Below are 18,557 nucleotides of genomic sequence, written 5' to 3' on the forward strand. Positions count from 1 at the left end.
GAGAGGAAACTCCTTTCCTTCTATACTATCCATCTTGAAAGTAACAGTCTGTAATTGCTAGCACCCCTTCCCACCAAATACCATAAGGGGGGACTGTGGAAGATAAAAGCACGTCGGGGCCTCCTGGCACAGCTTCCTCAGGAGATAGATGCATTCTGTATATTCTGCAAGTCGCTGATGCACAGACCAGGACATGGTTTGGGGTCTGTCATACTTTTATTGTCTGGAAGGGGGATTGTTGTAAAATGACATCTCTGTAACATCTTGCTCTTTTTCACTGTCAGAAGTCCATGGTGGTGACCTATATGAGAAGCCAAATTAGATTGCACAATTGTGCATGTGTGTGTGTGTGTGTGTGTGTTTCTGCACTTTCAGAGGTAACATAGAACCTTCAGATAACTACTTTATGGGCTTTTAGGAAACTAACTGTACAAACTAAACTTTGAAGAGAGGAGATATTTCTTTCTTATTCCTGATGGCCCATGCAAGAAATTGCTTGTTACAAGTGTAGTTTGCTGGGGACCCCTGAACAAACAGATAATGGCTAAGTTCAGCCAACAGCAATCAGCTGACATTTCCTATTTGTATTAGATTCCAAATGTGGAATTCTTCTATGTGGGCCTTATTTGTATGGATGGATTACAATGAAAATTGCATTAATTTTCTGCACAGTAAAGGTCAGTAATTGAAGCATGAACCAAGAAACTATTGTGTAAAATGCTGTATCCCATACTTAGGAAAGGTCACGCAAAGCAATAATATCTTGTTTTCATTGCGGAAGGTATAAATACTTGCATTAGAGTTTCTTTCTTTTTCCAGCCTAACAAATGCTTATACAGAATATTTTAGCATTTACTATTAACATCAGCAAGAAGAAATCATAAGGGCATGTAATAAAAAAAAAAAAAATCCTGTCTATTGCTATATCATAAGGAAACTCTGCTGTAATGCCTGCATAGTGAGTTGGTGTGTCTTTAACTCATCTGTCAGAAACAGGACTTGAATGATCTGTCCTAGGATGACCAATGAGTGCACAATTGTCTTACCGTGTTTAGGGAGGAGAAATTGCCCTTCTGTGTCAATTGTTGACAAAAAACAGATATGGTTGTTTTTCTTAAGAAAATAAACATCTAATTCATTTTTGTGGATCAATCGTGGAACAATTTTGTAATGAAAGGATACAGATGAATATTATATCTCTGTGCTCTTTTCACAAATTAGGATGTCATCATTAAAATTTAAGTACATTTTAAACCATCAATTTCAGTGTTTAACATGGTTTCCACTCTCCAGACTGGCTATTCCTTTCTTTCCAAGCAGAAGCTTCTTAGGGAAAGAACCACATGGCGTATGTATTTAAAAGGTGTTCTTGCTGTAATATAGCCTGCATTGTCCTTTGGATGAGTAGGCTAGGCCCAGGATGCCTCATTCCCTGTGCTTTCTTATTCCAGAGAGAGAAGATGATCTATATGTCCCAGCCAGGGGAGACGATCATGCTTGGAGGAGGTTTTATCTTAAAATTTCATCATGATAGTCATTATGCCTATGATTCCTTTGTGCCTTCTTAAGAGTGCCCCAAACACACAGCAAATTAATTTGATTAGTGATTTTTTTAACCTATTGACAGAGGAGTGGTACTTTTAAAATGACAAAGTATGGTATTTCTAAGAAAATATAAAGTCAGACAGTATCTTTGAAAGGTTAGTAGTAGTTGAATACACACACACACTTTCGGGAGACATGCAATCTGTATACAGGGTATATTGTAGAGGACGTGTTTAAGGATAACTCTCAGAGGGGTGCCTGGGTGGCTCAGTCGGTTAAGCATATGCTTTTGGCTCAGGTCCTTATCTCAGGGTCCTGGGATCGAGTCCCACGTTGGGTTCCCTGCTGGTAGGCAACCTGTTTCTTCCTCTCGTCCCTGCTCGTGTTCCCAATCTCTCTCTCTCTCTCTTTTTCAAATAAATACATAAAGCCTTAAAAAAATAAAAGGATAACTTTCAGGAAAAGAAAGTAAATGGTTGCTCTGATTTAACTCCTTTTAATTTGATTTAATGTGATTTTTAGTGATGAAGTGATTTAATTACTACCATTTCTACCATACCATCTTACTTCCAAGACTTCAATATTAAAATGGATTCTAGCCAATTCTTAATTATCAGTTTATGTATGTTTTGAATAAGAAGGGATTGGCTTCCCTATCTCCTGCAGTCTTTTCTCTGACACATGGACTTGCTCAAATTTTTCTTTTAAAACTCAAGCCCCCGTTCTTAAAAAATGTGTTGGCTTCATTATATTTTGAAGCCAACCAGAAATGTTACTAATCTAACCTTTTGGACCATTATTCATATCAGGCTCACTAATATTCCTAGTACTTGTATATTTTCTTTGTGATTTCTATTGTAAGGGTTATGTTTGGTATGTAATTCCCCAATATTGTGAAATATGATACATCAGCCTATCATCCTTCTATTAGTATGTTTGCACTAACAAAATACAGTCAGGGGCTCTGGTTTTATAGGCTATACTGTGTCTAGATATTTAATATCTCATTGCCTAAAATGTTTATATCATGCTAATGTAGAATACATTGTGTATTGTGTATCCATTATCGACAAGTCATTGTTTCTCTGAGGATAATAGCTGTTCCTTTTATCTTTCTTTTTTTTTTTTTTAAGATTTTATTTATTTATTTGACAGAGAGAAAGATCACAAGGAGGTAGAGAAGCAGGCAGAGAGAGAGAGGGGGAAGCAGGCTCCCTGCTGAGCAGATAGCCTGATGTGGGGCTTGATCCCAGGACCCTGAGATCATGACCTGAGCTGAAGGCAGAGGCTTAACCCAGTGAGCCACCCAGACACCCCTCCTTTTGTCTTTCTTAATGAAACCCCGTTTGGGATTTAGGGTAAACCTAAATTTAGGTTTACCCTAAATCCCAAATATCCAGTGGGTTTACAAGGTAATTGATAAGAGAAGACCCCTCTCTTTTCCTCAAGGGAAAAGTAATAATAAAGTAAGTAATAAAGGACAGAAAAGTAATAATATAAAACAAGATTATTTTGAATATTAGCTAAAAAATTATATTTATAAAAATATTAATATTAGCAGAGGGTTTATAATTTGCTACTGTTTTTATGTACCTTAGCTCATTCAGGACTCAAAATAAACCATTACATTTTATATTTTCCCCATCTACAAATTAAGAGAAATTCACTAGGTAGGATAATAGCAAAACTCAAATCTAGTTCTTCTGACCTAAATCAGATTTATTTTGGACCATGCCACACTGTCATTGAAGGAACCATGTCATTCACTTATCAGTTCATTGTCCTGCCTTGTTACATATTTATCAAGTGTCTTCTCCCTCTCTCAGCCTCTTTAGGTGCAAAGATTAAAACTATAAACATGGTCCTCTGAGTAAATAATGGGAATATAGTGTGTTTGCTACTTTCATTAGTTTATACACTAGGTTGGGTGGGGAAGAGGAAGTGTGTGTGTGAATCAGGAGTGTGGAAGGAGGTGATGTTGGAGCAGAGTCTTAGGGAATAAGGATTACTTGTTGCACTGCTTGATCGCATGGGATCTTCTATCTTCTGCCCTTCCTGCTCCCCTTCCTCGGAGAAAACTAAAGGACACACACAGTAAAATCAGCAACGGCAGCTCCTTGTGGGTCTACCTGCCCTTACTGACCCTGATTGCTCTTGTGGGGAGGGGTCAGGCACATATCAGAAACCAATCTTCCTGAGGTCTAAATGCTAAAGAATTATGTAGACTGTTCGCAGTTTTTCATTGGTGTCTTACCAACATCTTGGTGCTGTTCCTTCTTTTGCTTTTTTCAGCCCTTCCCTGTAACACCAGATGAGATTCTTGGGGCAAGCCAAGAAAACTCGTTGGTAAATACCAGTCAGCGTGGAAACGCTTTCTGTAATGAACAGAGCAGGTTCAAAACCACTTAGGGGGAACCTGGTGGCTCAGTGGGTTAAAGCCTCTGCTTTCGGCTCAGGTCATGATCCCAGGGTCCTGGGATCGAGCCCCACATCGGGCTCTCTGCTCAGCGGGGAGCCTGCTTCCTCCTTTCTTTCTGCCTGCTTCTCTGCCTACTTGTGATCTCTCTCTGTCAAATAAATTAAAAAAAAAAAAACTAAGAAATGATACTGATTTAAAACCCAGATCTGTTCTCTATTCATTTCCCTAAGCAAAAGAATACTTGAGAAGGAAACGCTCTCCTGAAAAACTACAGAATCTTACCCCCGTGGAAAGAGCATACGCTAAGGAGTTGAGTGTGTCTGTGCGCGCGTGCGTGTGCGTTTTTGTGCGTGCATGCATGCAGGTCTGAAAGCACATGCGCACATCCCCCACATCTCATGGGAGGAAGTCCTAAAGACCTTTCCCAGTGCAGTAAGCCAGGCTTCCAAGGAGTAGTTTTTAATCTCATCTATCAGAAATACTGCTTCTTATTCTTTGTTATGACAGATAGTGAGGTTTGATTTTTTTTTCCAGTTGTGTGTTTTCCATGCTAAATTCCAGTCTATTCCTGGCATTTGTAATTCTTCAAGTTTTCAAATTATAGGCTTTTAATATTCCGTAGGATAAAACAGACCAAACATAGTCCCATTGAAAATGCAAAGTTATATTTTTGTGTTTTTGCTCTAGAAGGCTGGAATTACCGGGGAGATCTTGCGACAGAATTTTGCATTGATTTTGCATTGATTCCTTTTGGGAATGCGTCCCATCCTCTGACAAATACTATTCAATTTTTAAACTTGTCGAAAAGGATTTTTTCTGACATGGTCCATTTTGAGGACTGTCTCCCCAGTTTTGCTTAGGTAATTAATTGAGAAATGAGGATATTTTTTTTTCCTAAATCGGAACATGTGGGAAAGATTTAAAGTAACATACTGATTATATAATTAATTCTGAGTTGTAAATTCATTTTGATGGTGTGAATTCTCTCCCAGAGGCTCCAAGCTGGTTTATTACACCTACAGTGCTATAGTCATTGGAGCCGTGGGGGTGGCAGCCAGACCTGAAGAAGGACGCTTTTGCTTCCTGATTGATTTTTGGTTTTACTTATTAAAAAAGTACATGATTTGTTCTTAATCTGACTGCTTTACAAACCTTGCTGAAAGACTCAGGTTTATTTTTCTCACGTTTTATAAGCAAACAGACAATGAAGAAAATGGTGAACTTGCATCTGTGTATATAATAATATACACATATATTAATATATACATTTTTAGGTTATAGAGATGGGTTTTGTCATCATTTTTCTTACAATGAGTGCCAGTCCTTCTTTATGGCGTATCAGAAAACAAAGGAACCTTGTGAAATTGGAATTCTGTATCTGAAAAGTTGCATGCTCTCATCTCTTCTATTATTTTGTGATGCAAGCTTTATCACGAAGTAGACCCAAATCATGTGAACGGTCGTATGCCTCACTGGTTTTTCAAGTTTGTAATAAGAAGTAAAATCCATTCTTTCTCAAATGTAGGGCTCTGGGAGTGCAGTGTATGGCTGGTCATAATTTTTTTTATGCATTTGTCTAATCACCCCAATGACCACCACTCTTCTACTCTTTATTACACATTTCCCTCTATAAATCAGAAGCCTCCTATGTTAAGGAAACACACCAGCACACGTGATAACAGTTCTGTCTTCCTGAATGGATCTCTGTTGCTCTTCCCAGGCAATTTGGTGGCAATAGCAGATGTAATGTTGTGTTTGCTAAACTGTTATCCCCACATTCCGTGGTTCAATCTGAGATGTGTAAATAAAGCCAGCATGATGCAGATAAAACTGCCAGATGATCTTTCGTACAATGCAAGGCAACATGAGTAGACTTGTCTTGGAAGATCATTGCTTTCAAAACTTAAATTAACCCCTGTATTCTTTCAACTAGATCGAAGGTTATTTCTTCTTTTATCTCTTTGCATTCTGAAAAGGAAGGGACTTACGTTTATGAAGTGTCTATAAGGTACCAAATGCTTTACATATCTTATGCTACGAATAATATTTAATTCTTCACTCAGTCAGGAAAGGATTAGACTCTCCCTTTTCCCAGATAGCTAAATTGGAATTCAGAATGGGTGAGGAATTTACCATGATCACAAAATTGGTAGATGACCAGGCACAACTCAGTTCTCTCTGACCCCTAGCCTGCTATTTACAAAATGTGTGGGCCTGGGTAGAGTTGAAGTCTCATGGTTGGCTGGTCTGTTTGTTTTCCTCATTAACTTTTCACCTGTTGGTGCAAACAATCCCTGGTTACCCCAGCTCTTAAATATAAGAATGGAAAGAAATGTTTTTGAAATAGTTTTAAAAGACATCATTTAAGATACTCTCATGAGTTCTGGGCAAAGTAATGCTGGAAAGAAAGAGTAGGGGGCAACATGTAATTGAGTCAGATATCTCAAAATTATATATCCGATGGTATACAAAGAGACAGAACAAAAACCCATAGACATCAAAAAAGCAAATGCCAAAAAAAAAAAAAAAAAAACCCCAAAACAAGTGGGAGCTGAATGCCCACCTTGTGAAATGTCCACTAGAATGTAAGCATTTTTTTCCCAAGATTTTATTTTTTGGTTGAGAGAGAGCATAAAGAGGGGGAGCAGCAGAGGGAGAGAGAGAAGCAGGCTTCCCACCAAGCAGGGAGCCCAATGCAGGGCTTGAGACCAGGACCCTAAGTTCATGACCTGAGCCAAAGGCAGTTGCCTAGTCAACTGAGCCACCCAGGTGCTAAGGGGCTTCTTATAATGAAGACACACTTGCTCTGGTGTTCTGGACTAGAATCCTATGTTACATGTACCTACTTGCCCAGAAATTTTCCATTTACTGCCCCCCCATTTTATTTAAATTCTAAGTATTGTATTTAATACTTCCACTCAAATACACTGCAATTAATTGCTTAGGCTTGTTGTTTGTGCATTCTGCTTCTGCTATGGTTTTTCCTAGTAGCCGCGGGGTTGCATGAACAGTGACCAGAGATCTTAATGACACCCGATTAAATCCACCCAACAAGCAGGGATAACCCGTTTGCTTTCCTGACCCCTTTTCAGGTGGCTAAGCCACTAAAACCTAGCTTTCAGGGAGAGCTTTTGGATGGTCCCTGACAAAACAAAGTGCTCTCAGATGAGTTCACCACTACTTGTCTCAAGCGATGTTGGAGAAGCCTCTGATGCTTGCTCCCCATTTCTCGCAATCAGTCACGTTGTATACAAGCCTGTGGGCACACATCTATTGCCCGATCTGTATGATGCATACAGCCTCCAAACTGCCTGTTTCAGGAGGGTTAGTGGGAAAGATGAAAAATGATAGGGTGAGGGTACGTTAAATACAGGCAGATTTGAACAGTCCTATGGATAAGAGAATAAAAAGTAGTCTGAACACTTTGGCTATCATATTTTGTTTCACTCATTCCAAAGAGTAAATCTGCATTTACCCTTTTTTTTTTTAACTCTCTGATAAAGTTTTGCAATGAGTAAAGTCAGAATTCTTGTTTAAGAAATAATCCAGGAATAATATTCTATTTATCAAGACAATTATCGATGTGCTGAGAGATGTGTGTTTACATTTCTTGTCTGTCCCCTGGGGACATTGTCCTGTTATCTGTGTATATAAACTTAAGTTACAAAACTTCCAAAGAATCTTCAACAGTTAGTAGTTACTTCAAGAAGACCATTTCTGGAAACATGCTTTTATTTATGTAGCCAAGAAGTTGTGCTTACATATCTCTCTGTGGACTATGACTTTTCTTTTAGACAAATGGCTATTGTACATTTATCGATTTTTCCATTCCGAGGTTTCATTGTACGTGTATGAAAATGCAAGGTAGCTGTTAATATGTCGACTCTAATAGAACCAATATCTGAAAAATCTTGGGCAGAGTCAAATGGCGGCAGTCTTACCTGGACGCCATCGAGTGATTGAAACAGAATGTCAAATAAGTTAATTCTAAAATTATTTTGATTTTTTTTCAACCAATAAATGGAACCAAAATAAAGCTTTTACTAATTAATTTTACAAATGATGAAATCTCTGACATCAGGAATGCCGATGTAAATTTAGTTGAAACAATTATATTTGGGGATTATTTAACTTATAGGGATAGTATAAATGCAAACTTTGATGGAGGATAGCATCATGGCTTATAAGATGTTTTTACAAAATGAAGGCATTTATGAGGCAGAAGTGTACTTGGGATTGGCCACAGTGCCCTGATTATCCATGACTGTGTACAGAAGAATGATAATGCTCCATTGATTGAATTAGAAGCTGTCTTGTCCACACTTATAAATATTGTGTATATACAGTGTTAGGTAGCAACAACAAAGTTGTTTGTGACAAAGATATTTCAGATATGAAAAATACACTTCAGTGTGTCAATGTGTACTCTGTTCTTTGCTGCTGGTCATCAATTTGCTTTTAAGAATGTTTGAACCTTTGAGGAGCTCTTAGTCAACTTAAACATTTTCCAGAGCTATTGAACTCTTGTGAAAAAAGATCTCTACAGTTTTTGTTGCATTTGGGTCATAAACAGTTGGAAATTTTTATCAAAATCGTTAATGACTGAAATGCTAAGTAATTTCATCTTTAAAAGCTTTTAGTGAGTGGAGGTGAATTTTAAAAGAACTGGCAAAAAAGACACTGCATTTTTTCTCCCCACAAAAACCAGTATTATTTAACACAAAGTAAACAACAAGGTTAAATGTTGTGCACATTTCAATATTTAATTCTGAAGTCACCCTTTGGGATATCTCAATTTGTGGAAAATCTTTTTATTTTTAATAGACTAGATATCTATTTGACCCAAGAATGGAAGGAAATTGAGAAGCCATTTATTTATCAGCATAAATTTTGTGAAGCAGTCAAAGGAATTATGGATACAACTTAGAGTTTTGTTCTAAAGAATGTTTGACAGAGAAAATCCATATGAATGGATACAAAAAGGCAGTGCCTTTGAAAATATTTAAGCTAAAATATATAGGGATCTCAACATTTAAAAATTAAATTGATAACGATTTTCTCCATGTAACACATTTTTAGGGTGTGAGATTTCAAGGTATCTCAGCACCTGTAGAGAGAGTATTTTCGTAATTAAAATTATGAGCTACTGTAGAGTCAATTAAAGGTGTCAACTTAATGACTATTAAGTGCAACTCTAAAGATGATTAAGAACAATTTTTCTGAAATATATAAAAAGAATGTATTAAAAAGTACATTCTTTTGAAAAGTGCCCTGACCTGGGATTATAAACATATATAACTAGGAAACCAGTTAAATATGTGAATCTGTAGCACAAATAATCATTCTTTATGTATCATTTAGAAATGTCCAAATAACATAAATAAGTTTCATTTTAATATACATAAAGTATGCTTTTACAAAATTTGAAGTAATGTGCTTATAAAAATAAAATAATTATGTGGATTCACCAAATATAAAATAAAATTGATAGTTGATAAGTATTTCAAAAATTATATAATTCTGATTACTTTTACTCTTGAAAGTGTAGAGATTTGGTTGATAAATTTTTATCCTGTTAGCCTAGCTATGGTAAGACTCTTAGCCTTGTCTTTGGGTATCAAATTCATTAAAAAGGAAAAGGGCATGGAGACAATCATTTATTATTTTGGTATACTAACTTATACTTCCTTCACAACCAGAACCTTGGCATTTGGGTGTTTCTTTGGGGTGGCGGAGAACACACACACACACACACACACACACAGTCAATGGAACTAGGATGTTTTTATGAACTTGAGCCACATGGAAATTTGAGTCATTTTCCAAGAAATTGTTTTGACCTGAAGTCTATGCTACTGAAAAGAGGAAGCTACTTTTGCCCTTTGGATCAAATTCCCTAGTGCTTTCAAATCCTCCTTTATAAACATGAATACTTATGTAGCAGACAGAGATGGGTTTTCACTATTGTGCCCATTAATAGATGTGGCTGAGCATGAATTAGGTTGCTTCGGTGGCATACCTAATTTTTAATGCAAGCTGCTTAAAGAATTAGAGAGTAAAACAAATAAGAAATTTTAAATTGGGGTGAAAAACCACAAGTGTCATGCTAGTTTGATTTAACAAGAGGGCACAATGAACCTGCTTTTTTCTCTACAGATTGCTTGGATTAAGTAGTTCAGCCCAGATGGTAAGAGGTTCTTCAATTCACCCCAGCACTCTTTACTAAAGAGGGTCTGGCAGTAGTACATTCTAACCTCTACCCTCCCTGTGGTCTGTTTCTGCAAAGTAGCTTCATAAACAAGGACAGGTGGGAGAAAGGAATTTTGTGCTTTTGTGAAATTTCTGCCATATAGGTGCCTTCAGCCATAATCACTGACCAGGTGGTGGATACTCCTTCCCACACAAGTTGTGTCCATTTTGATGGAACAGAGAATGCACAAGGAGAGTGAAGTCTTTTCTTTTGCTGTATAGAAGGTTATTCTTAAAATGCTGTCATAAATTTAGAAGTTTTTGCTCCGTAACTTACTATAATTCTAATTCAAGTAAAATTCTAGATAGAGAAAAATTTGAGGTTTTGGGTATTATATATTATATGTAGTGACTACAATGACCCAGATAGACAAGAGCTAAGAGGAATACTAGCTAAATCACAGTTCCAGTAGAGTTCCCAGGGACCTAGATTATGGTACCAGAATATAAGAATTTGTATAAAAATACCAGTTTAGAGAATCATCTTTTCTCCAACATTTGGGTAATTTATGAATTCTTTTTGTAAGCATTAGCTGCATAACATGGTAAAACACACTTGAGGTTTTCTATAAGCAAGATATGGACAATGGTCTTAGGAGGCTAAATTCTGGTTCACATGAAGAACTGGAGACTGAAGAAGATGAACATGTATTTGCTTCTACTTCTGTGAAGGAAAAGCCAGTCAGTCATTAGGCATCTTCCAAGGGAGTAACCTGTGTAAGATGCAGTCTCCAGCAGTGACTTTGTAGTCTGCCTCCAGGTGCCAACTCTTTTTCTGAGGTGGTTGCCAAAGGATGACTGAAATGTTTGTCAGACTTGCAGTGTGTTCAAAACATGACTAAAAATGCAGCAGAGTTTGACAAAAAAGCCACAGTACTAGGCGACCTATCACCTGGATTTGCACCATACCATGTTGTCACATACTGGAAACATATCTGAAGGACTGTGAGGGAATAGGGTAAGGTGAGCCGGCAGATAACCCTGTGAAGCCAGACCGGAAATCAGGGTCAGCCAAGTGGAGGACGTTGCCAAGTCCTCTGACAGAAGCAGTAGCTTCCCCAGAGAAATGAAGCTCTTAGTTCTGTGGGAATTTCTACACATCACTTCCTCACACTGAGGTAGTGACTGAGACATAATGTGAATGGTTGCCTCTGAATGAGTGGGTAATGGTTCTTTGGAGTCAATAAATATTTTAAGTTGTAAAACATGTGATTCATCTCTTGGAGTCACTCTGTTCATCATAACCATGTTATTTTAACGTGGTGTCGTATTTTCTACAGCAGGACAGTAAAAATGAAGTGACCGAGCTAAATCTTGCTTTTATGTTTCCTAGGAATCCGAGAAAAAGGGCTTAATTGAGAGAATCTATATGGTACAGGATATTGTTTCAACTGTTCAAAACATCTTGGAGGAAATAGCTTCCTTTGGAGAAAGAATTAAAAAGTAAGTTCTACATTTGAGTTGTGTTTGAAGTAGAGCTGCCATGTATTAGGACAGTGGGGGTAAGAGGGTGGGGAGGGCAGGGATCAGTAAATGCAAAAACAAAGGAAACAAAAGCTACAGTGTTGGAGCAAGCGTATTTATATGTGTTGGTTTGTTCTTTGGGCTTGTCAGCTTCACAGTTGGGTAGTGCCTTGGAACCCGGTTGACCATATGGCAAATTCACACCAATTGCCCCAGCATAATTATTTCACTCTCAGAAGTATCCTCGTTTGAGTGATAAATTATAGATTAAAAAAAAAAATAGAGTACCATATTCAAAAATAAAAAGGGAGGCAAATATGCTCTGAAACTGCCTTTTTCAACTGAAACATGGAACACAATAAATGCTTTTTTTCTCAACTTACCAAAGAGCCATACATAGCAAGGAGCATCATGGATACAAAGACGGGAAGTTAACTCATCACTTAGGACAGGGGTCAACTGTCTTTCTTTATGAGAGGCAGTGAGTAAATATTTTCATCTTTGTGGACCATAACTAGTCCACTCTGTTAAGCATGAAAGCAGGCATCATTGATACCTAAACAAATGGCTGTGATATGTGTTCTAACAAAACTATTTACAAAAACAGGTGGCAGGCTAGAGTTGACTTAAACCCAACCCATGGCTTGCCACTTCCTACCTTAGGTCACAAGGACTAAATCTCTAATGGAGTCTTGGTTGAGAAGGACTATTTCTATGATTCATGTTTATTTTGTTTCAGACATCATGAACTCTGTTTAACTCAGTCTTCATTTGGTACCAATGAACAGAGCAATTGAAACATTTTTTTCTTTTAACTTTAAACTTATTTCTTCAAATCCAGAACTATATCAACTATCTTCTTTCTGAAGATTCACTGATACCTTTTTTTTTTTTCTTATTTTATTGTCCAGTATAGTTTCTTTAAGACGAGAAGATAATATGCATGGGTCGGGATACCCGAGTGGTGCAGTTGGTTAAGTGTCTGACTCTTGGTTTCAGCTCAAGTCATGATCTCAGGGTCATGAGATCGAGCCTCGTGTTGAGCTCCACAGTCAGTGCAGAGTCTGCTTGAGATTCTCTCTCCCTCTCGCTCTCCCTCTGCCCCCTCTCTAAAATAAATAAATAAATCATAAAAAAAATTGCATGGATAAAGAAGAGATTAATGTTAGTGCTAAAGGCCAAGGGAAAGTTTTATATATCAAGGTGGAGGGAAATTGGTAAGTTATAACAAACTTCAGGAAATATAAATAGCTAATGTGGAACTTTGCATGGACGCTGATCTTTCTTGGTTCCTTATCAAATCCAGTTTCTCTTGCGTGGCCATTTGTTGGCATGATAAACATGTTTGTTTTGTTTATAAAGTAAGTTATAAATCATCTTAAATTTGGCTTTACTGAGTTTACATGTTGCTGTTCCCATTATCCATGTCTTAGAAGAAAAATTAAAGAGCTCCTGCTCTATAATAAGTTCTATATAAGTTTTGGCTTACATATATTGATGCCCATCTAGATGTCATATAAATTGACCAATGATTTTTGAAGTTACCCTCAAAATTGTTTAACAAAAACATAAGTGACAAGAGGAAATAGATGATGAGGAGGGCATTTTACTTCTCCCTTCATTCACTCATTCACTCTCAGTCCTGAGTGTCAGGCACTGACTTGGTCTAAGAATGAGAAATATTCCATAAAACCATGATAATAGCTACGTCAGCTCATGTCATGTGCTAGCCAGACGCTATTGTAAACCCTGAACACATAATAATTTCTTTAAGAAGTTGCTGGCAGAAATCAGATGAAAAGATTCCAACCAGCCTCTGGATTAAGGATTTTTAGTATATCCATTTTACAGATGAGAAAATGGAATCACAGAGTGATTAACTCTCAGAACTACTAAGCAAAGAAGCTTAGATTTGAACCTGCCCTCACTATTGCACTACAATGCCATTTTCCTGCAGGGATCGATTTTGTAGTGAGGAAGAACAGTAATAACTAGAATTCAATTGCATTGATGAGAGGTAGGGATAAGACCGGTGGCAGGGGAGGCCTGACCAGCCCAGAAAGGGATGTAGGAGAGAGAAAGACAGACAGGGGGCATTTCTGAAGAAGGGGCATCTTATCAGTAAGTCTGATCACAGGGAAAGATAGCTGAGCAAAGAGTTAATGAATGGAGACTTCAGTTGGTGGGAGACTGTCCAAAGGTTCAAAGCCCAAGACTGTGCTAGATCCAGGGAGATGCATGGGGTTTAATATGTCTGTGTGACAGCAGATGGTAGTGCTCATGCTTGAAGCCCATACAGCATCCTGAGTGGGTGGAAAAAGTCAAAGAAAAAACTGGATGAGGGACATTGTGGCAGCAAGAAGGATAAAAGGATGTGGAGCAGGGGCAAGACGGAGGAAGGAAGGCCATGGTGTTTAGTAAAACCTTCTCCACGCTTGAAGGTCTCAAATAGACAAATGTGGCTGTTGTGCGATTGATAATGGTCAAGGAAATATGTCTGATGAGAGAAGAAGGCAGGGTGATTTAAACAGGCCCCCATCTCTACAGTGCGTCTGAGGGGCAGCTGTGCCCGGCACAGCTGTGGTGGCCATGTCTGAGACGTATTTTCAGCCATGAACAGAGTACTGTTCTGCCCAGCTGCAGCACAGGAAGGAAGGCTCATAAGTCTCCACTCCTATTAATTCTTGGGCCATTCATTACCACAGTGACCTTAAAGTTCCTTCTGGGCATTCAAGTGGGATGGCATGTGTAACTCTGTTGGAATTCCATTGTAATTCAGTGTCGAAGGACCAGGAAAACTTTTACCCAACTTCTGGCAACTGGTAAATAAGTAAAGCTTGCATAAAACTCAGAGCAGGGCTTTCCAGTTACTGACCCGGAAGACCCCAATCGTATTGCATCTACATGGCACAAACTATATTTTCTTTTTCTACTCTTCTCTACTTTCTCTAATGATCTTCTCTAATATTATACAAATTTCAAATGTATATCTATAACAGGCTAAAATATTTACTGAACATGATTCACCTTATATTATCTCAAACAGCAGGCTAGACGGGTCAGACAAGGGCTATATTGTATGTCTTCTCATTATGGAGTGTTACCTTCAACACGTGTATCTTTGAGTGGTTAAGGAAATCTCTGCACAGAAGAATGAGAAACCAGGACAGGGAAGTCATCCCTGTAGATATTCCAGAGTCCGGTTTGGAAGGTACATTCATCAGAAGGAGAACTTCTCTAGATGGGAAGTGATGCTGAGAAGGACTAGGCACTAAAGATGAGGAAGGAGGAAGGAGGTTAAGCGTAGCTTGGATGGCCGTGAAGACATGGGGAGTGGTAGAGCAATTGACCTACTGTTTGTCGAAAGGAACAAAGAATGAAGAATGAAGGCAGAAAGACCAAAGAGTTGGCCAGACAGGAGGTAGAGGAGAAGGTTCACAAGCTAGAGTAAAAACCATACCTCGTGAAGGAAAGCATCTTGTGGGATGCATAACAAAACAATAATCTGTAAGATTATATGATCAGTCATTTCTTTTTTTTTATTTTTAAAGATTTTATTTATTTGACAGAGATCACAAGTAGGCAGAGAGGCAAGCAGAGAGAGAGAGAGAGAGAGAGAGAGGGAGGAGGAAGCAGGCTCCCTGCCTAGCAGAGAGCCCAATGAGGGACTCAGTCCCAGGACCCTGAGATCATGACCTGAACTGAAGGCAGAGGCTTAACCCACTGAGCCACTCAGGCAGCCCTGATCAGTCATTTCTGTCTCCATGGGTAGAAGAGTCAGAAGACCTCATTTGTCCTAGCCTGGGAAGTGAGGAAAATCAAGATTCCATAGACATAAGGGTCAACTAGTGGGACACTCATTTGGGGGAGGAACTACAGGATGGAGCTGTTACCCCCTTTACCAGATGTGGACACACTCATTTTTCTTTAGGGCTTTGGACCTTTGAAAATGATATTCTTAGGACATGTTGCTAAGCCTGGATGGTTGAAGGAAGGAAGGGGATTCATTGAATATTTTTCTTTTTTCACTAATTGAAAGGTTTGGCTCATTTGTCTCATTACTGTCCAAGTCAGAGATTCCTTTCTTAGGAATTTAGGGAGCTCTCAAGTTAGGGAAATTAGGGAAGTTGTGGAACTGTTCAATGAAGTATTTGATTTTCAGATGGAAAGGGTTTTTGTTTTGTTTTGCTTTTTTAACTTTGGGTGTTCTGTGAAAACCAGCACAAGATACTCTATGTTAATGGAGAGAGGGTCTAGTAAGTTCTTGAGTGTTAGAGGATCTACAGCAAAATGTCTTTGAACTTAGTACTCAGTATAAACAGGAGCATTAAATTAAGGGTACATTTACAGTTTCAAAAGTGCCTACTATAGAACAGCAGTGAGAGTGAGCTCTGGAGCTGACTTTCTGAATTCAGATCCCAATTCTGTCACTTGTACTGAGCCTAAGTGATTTAACGCCAGTTCTTAACTTTTGAGTCAGAGTCCTCATTTGTAGAAAGGGAGTAATAATGATTCCTACTTCATAACATTTTTGGAAGAATTAGATGAATTAGTGCATATAAAGAGCTCAGACTAGTGGATGGCATGTATTATTCACTTAAGAATATTGACTATTATGAATATTATTTTTGGCAAACTGCCTTGACTTTCTTTTTCCATGTCTTAAATTAAAAAAACAAAATTAAAAAGTAAACGTCTCCCTTTTTAAAAAACAAAGTTTTATTTTTTATTTTTTAAAGATTTTATTTATTTATTTGACAAAAGACAGAGCAGGAACACAAGCAGGGGCAGTGGGAGAGGGAGAAGTAGGCTTCCCCCTGAGCAGGGAGCCTGATGCGGGCAGGGCTCAATCCCAGGACCCTGGGATCATGACCAGAGCCAAAGGCAGATAGATGCTTAATGACTGAGCCACCCAAGCGCCCCTAAAAAATCTTTTAAACTTTTTCTGCTAGAATTGTGGTTTGCTGAAGGGAAAATGCAGGAGTTAACTGATTTGGCTGTTGGGAGAGCGATCTGACAGGGTGTTTGTGAGAGTGTCTGATACACATCTTCATTAGAAATGAAACACCCAACACTAATACACATGACACATCACACACTTGCACACACAAACAACCACTGAGATCTTTATAAGGGTTGCATTAATTGGAAAATAATTGACATCTTGATAAAATTTTAAGTCTTCTCATAAAGTCATGTCTATTTAGGTCATTTTGAATTTATGTCAATATTATTTTAGGGTTTTATATATAGAAGTTTCACACATTTTTGTGAGATATATTCCCAAGTACTTGATTAATTTCATGATAATTTTTTTCAGATTTCATTCTCTATTTATTACTAGGATATAGAAGTGAAATTAATTTTCCTACATTGACTTTGTATCTATAAACTTTGGTAAACTTAGTTATCTTGATTTTTATCTGAAGACTATTATTATGAATTTTCTATTGCATAGACATATTATCTGGGATTTTTTTTCTTTTTTTACTTTCCAATCCTTACACATTTGTCTGTTTCCTTGCTTTATTGTACCAGCTACTAGCTCTAGTATCATGTTGAACAGAATCGGTGTTGGTGAACATTCTTTTCTCCTGTATGATATTAGAGAAAAAAACTTTCAACATTTTACTCTAAGAAGAATATTTGCTCTAGGTATTTGTAAAGATGCTTTATCAGATTAAATAAGTTCCCTTTTATTTTTAATTTGCTAAGAGTTTTTATTGTGAATGTGAGTTTTGTCAAACTTTTTCCTACATTCGTTGGTATGATAATTTTTTTCCTTTATTTTTGCTAACGTGGTCTATTATTGTTTTGGTTTCTAAATGTTAAGCCAGTCTTCCAATTATGGAATAAACCCAACTTTACCATGTTATACACTCTCTTCATATATTGCTGTGTTTCATTTACTATTACTTTGTTAGGATTTTTGCAGATATAATCATTAATGAGATTTGAGCTGTAATTTTCTGTTCTTAAATTCCTTATGGAGAGATTATTCTAGGCTCACTCAACATGTGGCAGTGTTCTCTCTTTATCATTATTTGGAAGAGTTTGCATAAGCCTGGTGTCTTTTTTTTTTTTTTTTTAAGATTTTACTTATTTATTCAACAGAGAGAGAGAGAGATCAGAAGTAGGCAGAGAGACAGGCAGAGAGGGAGGGAGGAAGGGAAGCAGGCTCCCTGCTGAGCAGAAAGCCCCATGTGGGGCTTAATCCCAGGACCCTGGGATCATGACCTGAGCCAAAGCAGAGGCTTTAACCCACTAAGCCACCCAGGCACCCAAACCTGATGTCATTACTTCTTTTAAGATTCAATAGAATTTGCTGGTGAAGCATCTGGGCCCAGAGTTTTCTTTTAGGAAGGGTTTTAGTTGAATATTCCATTTTTGTAAATTATATAGATGTATTCAGCCATTCTGTTTCTTCTCACATCTGTGAACTGTCCTTTTCTTGAGTTCGTCCATTTCACTTAAATTCTCTACTTTTTTATATAAAGTTGTTAATAAAATCCCCTTTTATTTAATAAAATCCTACCTTTAATGTCACTAGGATCTGTAGCATTGTCCACTTTTTTATGCTTGATACTTTTTTAAAGGGGGAGGTGGTAGCAGGAGATTGAGAGAAAAATTCTTACAGTCTCCATGCCTAGCATGGAACCCAACATGGGGCTTGATCTCACAACCCTGAAATCACGACCTAAGCCAAAATCAAGAGTCACTGCTTAACGGACTGAGCTTACAGGCAACTCTATGCTTGATGTTAATTGTGTTTTCCTTTCTTTCTTGATCGCGATTTATGAGTTACGATAGTCTTTAGAGAGAACTGTCATTGACCTTTGTTAATCTTCCTGCTACCTGTTTTATTTTTCATTAATTACTA

The 18,557-nt window shown here is 37.8% G+C and overlaps 1 protein-coding gene across 8 annotated transcripts in view; it reads left to right on the plus strand.

The window, feature by feature from the left end:
* The window catches only part of MCTP2 (multiple C2 and transmembrane domain containing 2), a 238,071-nt gene that overhangs the window by 203,486 nt on the left and 16,028 nt on the right, over positions 1–18,557 (plus strand). For 7 of the 8 annotated variants that reach the window (XM_059180094.1, XM_059180098.1, XM_059180100.1 and 4 more), the window contains one exon: positions 11,547–11,656. In XM_059180094.1, the coding sequence (XP_059036077.1) occupies positions 11,547–11,656 (110 nt within the window). Of the gene's footprint in view, positions 1–591; positions 682–11,546; positions 11,657–18,557 lie in introns of those variants that run through there. The other variant, XM_059180095.1, reaches the window with a different exon arrangement.

Source organism: Mustela lutreola, chromosome 7 (assembly GCF_030435805.1).
Source record: "Mustela lutreola isolate mMusLut2 chromosome 7, mMusLut2.pri, whole genome shotgun sequence".
In the NCBI taxonomy this organism is placed as follows: domain Eukaryota; kingdom Metazoa; phylum Chordata; class Mammalia; order Carnivora; family Mustelidae; genus Mustela; species Mustela lutreola.